This window comes from Mobula birostris, chromosome 19, assembly GCF_030028105.1.
Source record: "Mobula birostris isolate sMobBir1 chromosome 19, sMobBir1.hap1, whole genome shotgun sequence".
In the NCBI taxonomy this organism is placed as follows: Eukaryota; Metazoa; Chordata; class Chondrichthyes; order Myliobatiformes; family Myliobatidae; genus Mobula; species Mobula birostris.
This window is the reverse complement of record NC_092388.1, coordinates 57,490,419-57,505,954: the sequence shown is the minus strand read 5'-3', so window position 1 is coordinate 57,505,954 and position 15,536 is coordinate 57,490,419. Positions and strand designations below refer to the sequence as shown.

The window sequence follows — 15,536 nt, the reverse complement described above, 5'->3', positions numbered from 1 at the left end:
GAAGTTGCGCTGCAAGTCACGGGATGTGTGCTTGTAAACTCTTTGAAATATGTAAAGAGTGAACATTCAAGGATCTGCTGATCTTGGAAATCCCAAGTAATGCAGGAGGATAAAGGCTGGTCAGGGAATATAAAGAGCCCACGTCCCAGGCGGACGCCCTTCATGGGGACCTTGTAAAGTGCTTATGTAGAGAGGAATGCATTTGTACTAAGGCTTCTAGTCCGTGCAACAAATACAAGCATCTGCAGAGTGTGCATGTTTCTAGTGTGTGCCTTTGTCCTGGCGTGTATTTATTAGGCAGCAGTGTCTCTCTATGCATGACTTTCATGCGTTCTCTGTGTGCAATACACCGATCAGCACCGTGCGAACACCCCAAGCTATCTGAAGGACGTGCCGCGTCCCACGCTGCGGCGGGAGGAGTGGGCCGCCGGTGCTACAGGGGGCGCTGGCCGTGAGCCGGCACTGGGCGCCTGCTCCAGCCGCCGTGCTGGGGTCGGCGGACGCAGTTGCTGTTGTCGCCAGTTCTGAGAGCAGGTAAGCTTGGGATCAGGCGAATGTGTTCGTCCGTAGCTTTACCTCGGCTGTAGGGCGAGGGTTTCGGGTCGCAAGCTGTGGGGCCTCGGGCTCGGCTGCCTAGTTTCTCCCGTCCCAGTCTGGAACCTGTGACAGTCAACACGTACGCTGAGGCCTTGAATCCTATCGTTTTGCCCTCGTCCCTTCATGCCAACAACTCGGTGCTGGCTGGATCACCGGACTCATGGTCCTGCCAGTGGGCTTGATGAAGTCCTTCTCCCGTGAGAAGCCTACACTGAGCTATTGCCTTCAATCTGGGTATGCTGCTGACCACGAGTGTGCTGCCCCAGGGTTGAGAAATGATGAACCAGAGGGCATAAGCGGGTTTCAGGCGAGAGGGGAAAACATATTTAATAGGAACCTGAGGGGCAACTCTCCCCCCCCCCCACACACACACACACACACACACACACACACACACACGGTGGTGCACAAGTGAGGCAAGGGCAGGTACATGAATAGGAAGGAGGAATATGGGCCAAATATTTTATTTTTCTTTTTATTTAACGATACAGAGCCACACCACCCAGCAACCCCCGATTTAACCGTAACCTAATCACGGACAATGTAGTCGCTATGGCTTTGGACTGTGGGAGAAAAGTCACGTATTCCACGGGGAGCACGTACAGACTCCTTACAGAGGATACGGGATTGAACTCCGAATTCCGGCACCCTAAACTGTAATTACGTTGTACTAACCGCTACCTTGGTAAATCGGCTGGCTTAGATGGACATCTTGTTTGGACTGAATAGGGCATTAACCCATGCCAACTTCTACTGGTATTGCAGTAAAATGCTTCTGTTATTCATGATTGTAGTTATCTAGTATAACCGCACTAATTATACAGACGTCCTGCAGACGTCCAGGTATAAAGCATCTCCTGTTGTGAATTGTGACATAATGAAATCTATCTCTGTCATTTTTTTGAGGACAAAGAGAATGTGAAACTTCCTATATTAAAAAAAACAATTTCTTTTCCAGAATCAGCCAATAATTGCGATGATTCTTCTTCAGTTTACCACCAGGAGGTTTGTTTCACAGGTGTCCCATTGCCTTAAGCAATCTTCCAAGCTGCAGACAATCAAACTTGAAATAATGCGCCCTAGTTCAGGTAGGTACTTGGTAGAGGAAAAAAAGTATAATTAAACTGTGAAGCCAATAATAATTCCTACTTGCAAATTTTTATGTGATAGATGGGGCTCTGGTTGGAGCTGAGATAGAGAACTAAAATGTTATAATGTTATAAATTGTAATTTTGAGTTTTAATCACAGAAGTTAGATGGACTGAACTTCAGAGAAATGTACATTTGGGTATAAAGTGATTAAAATGGTGAAGAAGTTAAATTACAGGTGTATTGTGACTAATTCAAGTGACTGGGTTAGTGGGGACCAGGATTCAGATACGAAAGTGTGAACTTGTGTTTCTAGTGATTTGACTGAAATTCTAATCATTGGTACCATTCTTGTAAATCTGATTTAGAAGAGGCTTTGGTTGGCATCTGGCTGTATCAAGCGACAGTGGGTGATGATGATCATCATCACAAGCCTGGGCGGAAGGTATGGAGATCCTGAGATGCCCAGTCATCAAGATCCCCCATCTCAGCCTCACCAGTGTAGTCCGACCATCAAAGCTGCCTACCAAGCCTTGCTGGTTGCAGTTTGTTGGTCAGGAAGTCAAGGATAGACAGTAACATCACTGCCACGATTATAACCTCAATGGTACCCTCAAGTCTACATCGTTGGCCCCCTGTTGTAGTCCCTATACACTCACAACTGCCTTGCCAGATTCTGCTTTAACTCCATCTACAAGTTTGTAGATGATACCATGTTAATGGGCTGTATTTCAGGTAATAATGAGTCAGTGTATAGGAAAAAGATAGAGCCTAGGTGATGTGGTATCATGACAGCAACCTTTCCCTCAATGTTAGCAAAACAAACGAGCCAGTCATTGACTTCAGTGAGAAGGAGCAGTGCACATTTGATTACTTAAAGCAATGGTGCTAAAGTCAAGAGGATTGAGAGCTTCAAGATCCTCAAGGTGAACATTACTAATAGCATGTCCTGATTCAACTACATTAATGCCACAGCCAATAAAACTCAACAGTACCTCTACTTCCTCAGGCTAAAGAAATCTGGCATGCCCCATTTGGCCCTCATCAATGCACTGTAGAGAGCATCCTATCCCGATGCAGAATGGCTTGGTATGGAAACTGCTTTGTCATTGACTGCAAAAAAAACTGCAGATTTGTTGAGATAGCTCAGTACATCAAACAAATCAACCTTCCCACCAAGGACTCTGTCTGCACTTCTTATTGTCTTGATAAAGGAGCCAACATAATTAGTGAACCTACCCACCCTAGGTGTTCTCTGTCCTTTCCCCTCCCATAAGGCCATGTCCTCTTGTACTGAGCAGTGGTGCCCTGGGGAAGAGGCACTGTCTGTCCACTCTATCTGTTCCTCTTAATATCTTGTATACCTCTATCATGTCTCCTCTCATCTTCCTTCTCTCCAAAGAGTAAAGCCCTAGCTCCCTTAATCTTAGTACCCTTTCCAATGCTTCCACATCCTTCCTATAGTGAGGTGACCAGAACTGGACACAGTACTCCAAGTGTGGCCTCACCAAGAGTTTTATAGAGCTACATCATTACCTCGCGTCTCTTAAACTCTATCCCTCAACTTAAGAAAGCTAACACCCCATAAGCTTTCTTAACTACCCTTGTATGGACCTCGTAGACTTTATTGTCTACCCGCACCGCACTGCACTTTCTATATAACTGTGCCACTTTGTTCTGCAGTCTTATTGTAGTAATGAATTTCTCTGAATGATATACTGCAGTAGATGTGATGATAAAGCCAATCTACCAATTTGAATAGTCAATGGCTTATCAAATCCCATGACTAGACAAGGCTTGATTTAATTTTACTGTGCATCAGTGTTGGAGAAAAGTTCTGAATCTTAAATGTGCCATCATTATCCTCATTTCTGAGTAACTTATCTCATAAATATTTAAATTTCAAGCAGACCTTTAAACTTAACACCTTACAACCAGTAATAATCTCTGAAGTGTTCCACTCTACCTGAAATACAATTTTCTGATCTTCACACATACTTAGCTAGCTTTCCTTTAAAAACATTTGTGTAATTGACAACTGCTGCATTCTATATTCTGAGAAAATAGCTTTTTCCTAAATTTCTTACTAAAATTATTCCTTGTAGAAATTTTGGCACTAAAGTAGTTGGTGGTGTGGGCAATGAAGGTGATGAAAAAATTGCGGGGGGGGTGGGGTTCTTGAGCAGCTGAACGTGAAATGAATGTGAAATGGAATTTTATTTGGATAAGTGCAAGGTGTTTCATTTTGAAAAGACAAATCCAGGGTGGGACTTCCACAGCGAATGCAGGGGACTGAGGTGTGTTGTAGAACAGAGCGGCCGTGGAGTACAAGTGCATGGTTCACTGAACGTGGAGTCAAAATTAGACCAGGTGTTGAAGAAGGCCTTTGGCACGCGCACTGGTCTCCATAAGTCAGCGTACTGAATATAAAAGTTGGGAGGTACAGTTGCACAGGACGCTGATGAGGGCACTTGGGGTACTGTATTCAGTTTTGATTACCCTGATAGATGTTGTTAAACAGGAAAGAGAGCAGAAAAGATTTACAGGATGGTTCAGTGGTTCAATTTAATGTCAGAGGATTTATACAGTATACCTGATATCCTTACTCTTAGCAGACATCCACAAAACGCGCACCTCCCCCAAAATTCAACTACATGTCGCGACGACGCAGACCACAACAATTGTGATTGGTCAGCTTGGTAGCATTGCATTTCCTCCTATGCATTTCCAGTTGCTTCTTCTCGTCAAATCTACCTGCCGACATCCGAAAATATTTGAAATGCATTTCCTCGTCCATGTCTCTCAGTGGCCAGACAAGCATTGCAGTAACTTCAATAGAAGTAACTCTTGTTCAACACTTATTAGCTCCAGCTCCAACTCCAACTTGCAATGGCAAGCATTTAAAGGTTGCATGGATGAACTACAACAATTGTTCATCCCAGTTTGGCAAAAGAATAAATCAAGGAAGGTAGTGCACCCATGGCTGACAAGAGAAATTAGGGATAGTATCAATTCCAAAGAGGAAGCATACAAATTAGCCAGAGAAAGTGGCTCACCTGGGAGAAATTCAGAGTTCAGCAGAGGAGGACAAAGGGCTTAATTAGGAAGGGGAAAAAAGATTATGAGAGAAAACTGGCAGGGAACATAAAAACGGACTGTAAAAGCTTTTATAGATATGTAAAAAGGAAAAGACTGGTAAAGACAAATGTAGGTCCCCTGCAGACAGAAACAGGTGAATTGATTATGGGGAGCAAGGACATGGCAGACCAATTGAATAATTACTTTGGTTCTGTCTTCACTAAGGAGGACATAAATAATCTTCCAGAAATAGTAGGGGACAGAGGGTCCAGTGAGATGGAGGAACTGAGCGAAATACATGTTAGTAGGGATATGGTGTTAGGTAAATTGAAGGGATTGAAGGCAGATAAATCCCCAGGGCCAGATGGTCTGCATCCTAGAGTGCTTAAGGAAGTAGCCCAAGAAATAGTGGATGCATTAGTGATAATTTTTCAAAACTCGTTAGATTCTGGACTAGTTCCTGAGGATTGGAAAGTGGCTAATGTAACTCCACTTTTTAAAAAAGGAGGGAGAGAGAAACTGGGGAATTATAGACCAGTTAGCCTAACGTCGGTGGTGGGGAAACTGCTGGAGTCAGTTATCAAGGATGTGATAACAGCACATTTGGAAAGCGGTGAAATGATCGGACAAAGTCAGCATGGATTTGTGAAAGGAAAATCATGTCTGACGAATCTCATAGAATTTTTTGAGGATGTAACTGGTAGAGTGGATAGGGGAGAACCAGTGGATGTGGTATATTTGGATTTTCAAAAGGCTTTTGACAAGGTCCCACACAGGAGATTAGTGTGCAAACTTAAAGCACACGGTATTGGGGGTAAGGTATTGGTGTGGGTGGAGAATTGGTTAGCAGACAGGAAGCAAAGAGTGGGAATAAACAGACCTTTTCAGAATGGCAGGCGGTGACTAGTGGGGTACCGCAAGGCTCAGTGCTGGGACCCCAGTTGTTTACAATATATATTAATGACTTGGATGAGGGAATTAAGTGCAGCATCTCCAAGTTTGCGGATGACACGAAGCTGGGTGGCAGTGTTAGCTGTGAGGAGGATGCTAAGAGGATGCAGGGTGACTTGGATAGGTTGGGTGAGTGGGCAAGTTCATGGCAGATGCAATTTAATGTGGATAAATGTGAAGTTATCCACTTTGGTGGCAAAAATAGGAAAACAGATTATTATCTGAATGGTGGCCGATTACGAAAAGGGGAGGTGCAACGAGACCTGGGTGTCATTATACACCAGTCATTGAAAGTGGGCATGCAGGTACAGCAGGCGGTGAAAAAGGTGAATGGTATGCTGGCATTTATAGCGAGAGGATTCGAGTACAGGAGCAGGGAGGTACTACTGCAGTTGTACAAGGCCTTGGTGACTCCACACCTGGAGTATTGTGTGCAGTTTTGGTCCCCTAATCTGAGGAAAGACATCCTTGCCATAGAGCGAGTACAAAGAAGGTTCACCAGATTGATTCCTGGGATGGCAGGACTTTCATATGAAGAAAGACTGGATGAACTGGGCTTGTACTCGTTGGAATTTAGAAGATTGAGGGGGGATCTGATTGAAACGTATAAGATCCTAAAGGGATTGGACAGGCTAGATGCAGGAAGATTGTTCCCGATGTTGGGGAAGTCCAGAACGAGGGGCCACAGTTTGAGGACAGAGGGGAAGCCTTTTAGGACCGAGATTAGGAAAAACTTCTTCACACAGAGAGTGGTGAATCTGTGGGATTCTCTGCCACAGGAAACAGTTGAGGCCAGGTCATTGGCTATATTTAAGAGGGAGTTAGATATGGCCCTTGTGGCTACGGGGGTCAGGGGGTATGGAGGGAAGGCTGGGGCGGGGTTCTGAGTTGGATGATCAGCCATGATCATAATAAATGGCGGTGCAGGCTCGAAGGGCCGAATGGCCTACTCCTGCACCTATTTTCTATGTTTCTATGATGCACTCAGTTTCAGTGGCCATTGTTTGAAGTACACAAAGAAAGTCAACACAGTGGCATAGAAACCCGACTGCCAACTGTGTTTTGGCGGTGAATTGCAGAGCGACGCAGACACACCAACGCACAAGTATAAATGCTCGCTATGGCGTAGAGCCTACGCAGAAATATAAATCAGCCTTTAGGCTAAAAACATTTAGAAAGCAAACCCAGATCTCAATGTTTAATCTACAGCATTTGATCAATGCAGATTTGTGAAATTAATCTTAATTTTTTTTGTTGGATAGTAATCAAAGTGTCTTGATGAGGATTTTTGTTTCTGGTTTGTTTTAGATTTGGCTGAATTTCGGGAAATCTTTGCAAAAGCCAAGCATATAACAATAATTACAGGTGCAGGAGCTAGTGCTGAGAGTGGAGTCCCCACCTTCCGTGGAGCAGGTGGTTTCTGGAGAAAATGGCAAGCTCAGGTATGCAAATATCATGCAAGAGACTTCTATACATTTGCGTATATTGTAGGTTAACAAACTCTAATCTTTAAAACCTGTTGATAGAAACATAGCCTACAACACAATACAGGCCCTTCGGCCCACAAAGCTGTGCTGAACATGCCCTTACCTTAGACCTACCTAGGCTTACCTGTAGTTCCCTATTTTTCTAAGCTCCGTGTATCCATCTTAAAAATCTCTTAAAATCTCTTAAAAAATCTCTTAAAAGACCCTATCGTTTCCACCTCCACCACCCCTGCCGGCAGCCCATTCCACGCACTCACCACTCTGCGTTTTTTTCCTCTGTACCTTCTTCCAAGCACCTTAAAACTGTGCCCCCTCGTGCTAGCCATTTCATCCCTGGGAAGAAGCCTCTGACTATCCACACGATCAATGCTTCTCATTACCTTGTACACCTCTATCAGGTCACCTCTCATTCGCCATCGCTCCAAGGAGAAAAGGCTCATAAGGCACACTCCCCAATCCAGGCAACATCCTTGTAAATCTCCTCTGCACCCTTTCTATGGTTTCCACATCCTTCCTGTAGTGAGGTGTTGGAAGAAAAGGGTGCTGGTTTAAAACATAGCAATGTATATCAATGCTGCAGGTCATTTCTCATTTTATTTCCTGGTCCACTGCAGCGCTATACGTTGTGCTAAAATAATACATTATTTACTTTGTTGTTAAGTGATGCTATATATGTTCCATTTCAATTAAAACTTGAAACTGGTTGTGCATGACTATAAGATGGTGATTTGCTTTTGGACACTCATTTTACTTATTCTATTCAATTACAGTCAGGAATGACAAAATGTGGGTTGAATTTCAATTTGATAAAGTGTGTCAGCAAAAGATAGCGTGTACAAAATGGGACCACGTTCTAACACCTTCCCAGTATTAAGCAACACACATCAAAGTTGCTGGTGAACACAGCAGGCCAGGCAGCATCTCTAGGAAGAGGTACAGTCGACGTTTCAGGCCAAGACCCTTCGTCAGGACTAACTGAAGGAAGAGCTAGTAAGAGATTTGAAAGTGGGAGGGGGAGATCCAAAATGATAGGAGAAGACAGGAGGGGGAGGGATGGAGCCAAGAGCTGGACAGCTGATTGGCAAAAGGGATATGAGAGGATCATGGGACAGGAGGCCCAGGGAGAAAGACAAGGGGGGGGGAACCAGAGGATGGGCAAGGGGTATAGTCAGAGGGAGAAAAAGGAGAGTGAGAGAAAGAATGTGTGTATAAAAATAAATAACGGATGGGATACGAGGAGGAGGTGGGGCATTAGCGGAAGTTAGAGAAGTCAATGTTCATGCCATCAGGTTGGAGGCTACCCAGACGGAATATAAGGTGTTGTTCCTCCAACCTGAGTGTGGCTTCGTCTTTACAGTAGAGGAGGCCGTGGATAGACATATCAGAATGGGAATGGGATTGGAATTAAAATGTGTGGCCACTGGGAGATCCTGCTTTCTCTGGTGGACAGAGCGTAGGTGTTCAGCAAAATGGTCTCCCAGTCTGCGTCGGGTCTCGCCAATATATAGAAGCACCGGACGCAGTATATCACGCCAGCCGACTCACTTTCATATGATGAAAGACTGGATCGACTAGGCTTATACTCATTGGAATTTAGAAGATTGAGGGGGGGATCTTATTGAAACCTATAAAATCCTAAAGGGATTGGACAGGCTAGGTGCAGGAAGATTGTTCCCGATGTTGTGGAAGTCCAGAACGAGGGGTCACAGTTTGAGGATAAAGGGGAAGCCTTTTAGGACTGAGATTAGAAAAAACTTCTTCACACAGAGACTGGTGAATCTGTGGAATTCGCTGCCACAGGAAACAGTTGAGGCCAGTTCATTGGCTATATTTAAGAGGGAGTTAGATATGGCCCTTGTGGCTAAAGGGATCAGGGGATATGGAGGGAAGGCTGGTACAGGGTTCTGAGTTGGATGATCAGCCATAATCATACTGAATGACGGTGCAGGCTCGAAGGGCCGAATGGCCTGCTCCTGCACCTATTTTCTATGTTTCTATGTGTCGCCTCACCTGGAAGGACTGTCTGGGGCCCTGAATGGTGGTAAGGGAGGAAGTGTAAGGGCATGTGTAGCACTTGTTCTGCTTACAAGGATAAGTGGAAGTGGAACAAGTGCTACACATGCCCTTACACTTCCTCCCTTACCACCATTCAGGGCCCCAGACAGTCCTTCCAGGTGAGGCGACACTTCACCTGTGAGTCGGCTGGGGTGATATACTGCGTCCGGTGCTCCTGATGTGGCCTTCTATATATTGGCAAGACCCGACGCAGACTGGGAGACAGCTTCACTGAACACCTACGCTCTGTCCGCCAGAGAAGGCAGGATCTCCCAGTGGCCACACATTTTAATTCCATATCCTATTCCCATTCTGACATGTCTATCCACGGCCTCCTCTACTGTAAAGATGAAGCCACACTCAGGTTGGAGGAACAACACCTTATATTCCGTCTGGGTAGCCTCCAACCTGATGGCATGAACATTGACTTCTCTAACTTCCGCTAATGCCCCACCTCCCTCTCGTATCCCATCCGTTATTTATTTTTATACACACATTCTTTCTCTCACTCTCCTTTTTCTCCCTCTGACCCTCTGACTATACCCCTTGCCCATCCTCTGGTTCCCCCACCCTTGTCTTTCTCCCTGGGCCCCCTGTCCCATGATCCTCTCATCCCCTTTGCCAATCAGCTGTCCAGCTCTTGGCTCCATCCCTCCACCTCCTGTCTTCTATCATTTTGGATCTCCCCCTTCCCCTCCCACTTCCAAATTTCTTACTAACTCTTCCTTCAGTTAGTCCTGATGAAGGGTCTCGGCCTGAAACGTCGACTGTACCTCTTCCTAGAGATGCTGTCTAGCCTGCTGCGTTCACCAGCAACTTTGATGTGTGTTGCTTGAATTTCCAGCATCTGCAGAATTCCTGTTGTTTCCCAATATTAATGATGTTTTGCACATTTAATGCAATATTTGTTCTTACCTCAATTTTATTTTGTCAGGTTTTCATGTCAAGTTTACAGTTAAACATTTCACTTCAGTTATGGAGTTTTTATAATAGCTGATTTGGCCTATACAATTTAAAGTGTTGGGGAAGAAGTTTGTCCAAATATGCTATCATGTTGTGCACTTTTATTTTGTTTCTGAAGTGGATACAGGATGGCACAATAGCGCAGTGGTTAGCACACACTTTACAGTACAGGCGATGGGGGTTCGATTCCCACCACTGCCTGTAAGAAGTTTGTATATTCTCCCCATGACTGCATGGGTTTCCTCCAGGTGCTCTGGTTTCCTCCCACAGTCCAAAGATGTACCAGTTGGTAGACTAGTTGGCATTTGTAAATTGTGACTAGGCTAGGATTAAATCCAGGGATTGCTGGGCAGCGTGACTCAAAGGACCAATTCCACGCTATATCTCAATGAATACTTTCAGTACTATATTCAACCTATATATATTTTCTATTGTATAGGGTATTTAGTGTAGGTGATATTTCAGTATATTTGTAAGTCTTTGTTTACTTACTAAATCTGGGTCTGATTGTTTCTGTAACATGTGTATAGTGTTCTCCACCTAGTGATGTTTGACAAATTCTGAGCAATTAATGGTTAGATTCAGAATGTACATATGCAGGGAGATTTGATAGAGGTATATAAAATTATGATGGGTATAGATAGAGTGAATGCAAGCAGGCTTTTTCCACTGAGGCAAAGGGGGAAAAAAACCAGAGGACATGGGTTAAGAGTGAGGGGGGGAGAAGTTTAAAGGGAACATTGGGGGGGGGGCTTCTTCACACAGAGAGTGGTGGGAGTATGGAATGAGCTGCCAGACGAGGTGGTAAATGCGGGTTCTTTTTTAACATTTAAGAATAAATTGGACAGATACATGGATGGGAGGTGTATGGAGGGATATGGTCCGTGTGCAGGTCAGTGGGACTAGGCAGAAAATAGTTCGGCACAGCTAAGAAGGGCCAAAAGGCCTGTTTCTGTGCTGTAGTTTTTCAATGGTCTCTATGGTTTCAATGCCTAAATTTTACAATAAATTTTGAGTTATTCAAATAGGCTTTTGGATTAATTCACATTGAGACAGAGCTCTTAACAGGGCTCTGAAAGGATTGAAAGGTATACCATTACAGAGAGGAGATTATTGTACTTTTGTTCTTTGAGGGGGAAAAAAACTGTAAAACCTTCATTCACTAGTTCCGAACAATACCATTTTGTTTAGCATTTAAAAACACACGCGCGCACGCACACACACCAGCCCTTTTACTGTGAGCACAATGCACTTCAGTTACCCAATTTACTTCAAGCTGAAACATTAACTTTGTTTCTCATTCCACAGATGCTACCTGACCTGCTGAGTATTTCCAGCATTTTGTTTTAATTTATAATTTGACATGTTTTTTTTATGGCCATTGCTCAAAAAAAAAACATGCGATTAGCTTTCAACTTGGTTGCCTGGGTTACAATGTATTAAAGCCTGTCCATTGTAAAGTCAATTCAATGCTTTGTGTCTCATTGTATCAATCAAGGCAGCAAAGCTTATTAACCACTAAATTCCTTGCACATTTGAAAATGCATCGAGGTTGAAAATTGCATGGAACTGCCTGTTTCATATTGCTAGTGTGTTCACTGTTTGCTTTCATGCTCCATTGTGCATACCATTGGAATGTCAGCCATGGCTTATCTGAGTTTTTATTCCCCTTGCTGCTTGGATCAGAACTTTGGGGAGTTCAAGTCCAACCCATAGATAAGCCAGAACCTGGACTTAAACTCTAGTGCAATGCAGAGGGTGTGCTGCATCTTGAAAGATTCTGTCTTTTGGGGTTAAATGATTTCTGAATGGACATTGAACCCTACCTCACTTCTTTTATTTCCATTTTTGCACTGCTTATTTAATTTAACTATATATCTGTATCAACTGGACTTCATTAATACAAGCAACACACATCAAAGTTGCTGGTGAACGCAGCAGGCCAGGCAGCATCTCTAGGAAGAGGTACAGTCGACGTTTCAGGCTGAGACCCTTCGCCAGGATTCTGACGAAGGATCTCGGCCTGAAACGTCGACTGTACCTCTTCCTAGAGATGCTGCCTGGCCTGCTGCGTTCACCAGCAACTTTGATGTGTGTTGCTTGAATTTCCAGCATCTGCAGAATTCCTGTTGTTTTCATTAATACAAGGATTCTCAGGGAATTATCCTCGGCAGTATTTCATTCAGTTATTATTTCTAAAACAATACTCTCTTGTAAAGTAAAACAATGACCGGACATAAAGTGCTTCAGTGGCTGTAAAGTGCTTGACATGTTCTGAAAGAGATGTGAAAGGTTCATCCTCTCACTTTCCATCAGTGTTGTTTAATTTTGGTGTAGATTCATTTTTGGTGTTCCAATGATTCTGCATGTATGTCAAACTAATTTTGAAATTCTGATGTAGAATTTATTTACTGAGGGTGATTTCATTCACCATTAAGACAACTGTTGTATGTTGTTTCCAAATTTCCGGGCCACATATTCAAACAGTACAGAACTCCTTAAGTTTCAATTTTGCATGTGCACTTGTTTCCATTAATAGGATTTGGCTACCCCAGAAGCATTTTCACGAAATCCTTCTCGAGTATGGGAATTTTATCACTACCGTCGTGAACTGATGTTGAGCAAAAACCCAAATTCTGCGCATATTGCTATCGCTGAATGTGAGGCTAGACTGAGCAAGCAAGGCCGAAAAGTTGTGGTTATCACACAGAACATTGATGAGCTTCACAAAAGAGCAGGATCCAAGAATATTTATGAAATTCATGGTATGTGCTCTCCTTGTACTTGAAAGCAATGATTATAGAAATTACAATTTGTCTCGTTTTTAATTCTGTTCTTAAATTCAGTTCTTAATTCTGTTTTTAGAGAGTAATAGAGAGTTTAAACGTTTTAATAATGATGTTAATGACCCCGATAATAGACTGGTATTTCAAGGCAGTTGCATAATTGTCCAAGACAGTTTCCTCATGCAATATGTAGAGGAATCTACTCAGGAAGGAGCAATACTGGACCTTAGGGAATGAGGCCAGCCATTAATTGAGGTAGCTGTTGGGAGCACTTTGGGTCTAGTGGCTGCAATTCTGTTAATTTTAGAATAGTTGTGGGGGGAGAAAAGATAAAACAGGACCACAGGTTAAAGTCCTGAATTGGAGCAGGACCAACTTTGAGGGCATTAAAGAGTATCCAGCTGGGGTTGATTTGGTGACTATTTAAAGGCAAAGCAACAGTTGACATGTGGGAAGCTTTTAAAAGGGGTAGCATGTACCTGTTAGGGTAAAGGGTAGATATACCAAGTTCAGGGAACCTTGGCTGATGAGTGATATTAAGACTCTGGTAAGAAAAAAATACAGGAACGTACTTTGAATTTAGACATCTAGGTACAAATGAATCTCTGACAAATATATAAAGTTTATGGTAGGTTTGAGAAGGAAATCAGGAGAGTAAAAAGTGCATTAGAGATGGATTTGATAGGCAGGTTAAAGATAATCTCAAGAAGTTCCTTGGTTATATTAACAGTAAAAGGGTTACTTGCGGAGAGACTAGGTTCTGTTAAAGATCATCAGGGCTACTGATGTGTGGCACCGCAGGAGATGACCAAAATTTTGAATACCTATTTCTCCTCCATATTTACTAAGAAGAATTTATAAGTGCCAAAGAAACGAGGGTAATAAGTAGTGAGATCTTGGTTTGTATGCATATTACAAGGAAAGATATTTGCAGCCTTAAAGCACATTAAGCTGGGCAAATTTCTGAGGTCCTGGCCAGTTGTCCCTCTGGACCTTATAGGAGGCCAGGGAAGAAATTGCAGAGGCCCTTTTGGGATAGTTGCATCGTTGTTAGCCACTAGTGAAGTTCCAGAATATTGGAGGGTGATTTATATAGCTCCATTGCTCAGGAAGGGTAGCAAGGACAATCCAGGAAACTGCAGGTTGTACGACTTTGGTTTTTGGGAAATTACTGGAGGTGTTTCTGAGGGGCAAGATCTACCATCACTTGGATGGTCAAGGCTTCCTTAAGAAAAGTCAACATGATATTATGGGTGAGAGGTCATGTCTGACAGATCTTTTGGGGCTTTTTGAAGGGGAGATGAAGGTAGATGTTGCCAGTAAGGACTTTTGAATGGCCTTTGACAAGGCCCTGCTTGGCAGGCGGATCTGAAACGTTAGGTTGCATGGGATCAGGAGGTGCTAATGAGGTGGATTCGTTATTGGCTCATTAATAGGAAACAGCGGGTGATTCAGAAGCAAAAATTGGCTTCTCCGTTTGGAGACCTGTGACTTGTGGGGCGCCCCAGGGGTCAGTGTTGGGATAATTCATTATTTATGTAAATGATTTGATGTGCATGGTATGATAAGCAAGTTTGCTGGTGATACTGAAGCAGAGGGCCTTATTGATAGTAAAGCAGGTTACAACAAACTGCAAAGAGATCTTGATCAGTCAGGGAGATGAGTTGAGGAATGGCAAATAGGTTTCAACTTGGACAAGTGCATTTTGAATAGTCAGATCAGGATAGGATGTTGCAGTGAATGGCAGAATGCTGATGAGTGTTTTGGAACAGAGGTTGATGGAAGCAAACGTGCACAATTCACTGAAAATATCGAGTACCATGCTGGCCTTCATTGTCAGCACATCGAGTTTAGGAGTAGGGATATTATGTTGCAGTTACACAAGACCATTGGTAAGGGCACAGTTGTGTACAGCTTTTTCCCCCTGTTATAGGAAAGACATGGTGACGCTGACCAGAGTGCAGAAGAGATTTACGAGGAAGTCGACTGGACTAGAGGGCCAGAGTTAGGGAGAGATTGGCCACTGGATCTTTTTTCCCTGGAACACAAGAGAATGAAAGGTGACCTCAGAAGTTTACAAAATCAAGAGGGGTCCAGATAATCATGGTCTTTTCATCAGGGTTTGGGAGTCCAAAACTTGAGGGTGCTGATACAAGAGAAGTGAGGAGAGATTTAAAAGAAACCTGAGAGGTAACTCCTCTAAATAGAGGGCAGTGAGTACTGGGAATGAGCTATCAGAGGAAGTGGTCAAGACGGATACGATTGCAATATTTGGATAGGTTCATAGAGAAGAGGGTCTTGGAAATTTTTGAGCTGAAGGTGGGCAAGTGGAACTAGCAGGGAGGATGCTATGGTCAGCATGGAGCAGTTGGGCCGAAGGGCCTTTTTCCATGCTATATCACTCTACGTTAGAGCTTCCTACTATTGTAATAATTACAAATTAAAAGTATGAGTTTTCATTTTTTCCTGTTGCTCTTTTGCTGCTTTCCTCCTTTTATTAGTTCCCTCCTCACAGACAACAGTACAGATG

The 15,536-nt window shown here is 43.5% G+C and overlaps 1 protein-coding gene across 1 annotated transcript in view; it reads left to right on the top strand.

Moving 5' to 3' along the window:
* Positions 1-302: 302 nt before the first annotated feature.
* Positions 303-15,536, top strand: part of LOC140212625 (NAD-dependent protein deacylase sirtuin-5, mitochondrial-like) — a 32,938-nt gene continuing 17,704 nt past the window's right edge. Inside the window, 7 exon segments of the mRNA XM_072283659.1 lie at positions 303-401; positions 404-466; positions 468-534; positions 1,504-1,530; positions 1,533-1,685; positions 7,024-7,157; positions 12,760-12,985. Coding sequence (XP_072139760.1) covers positions 318-401; positions 404-466; positions 468-534; positions 1,504-1,530; positions 1,533-1,685; positions 7,024-7,157; positions 12,760-12,985 — 754 coding nt within the window. The 5' untranslated portion in view covers positions 303-317.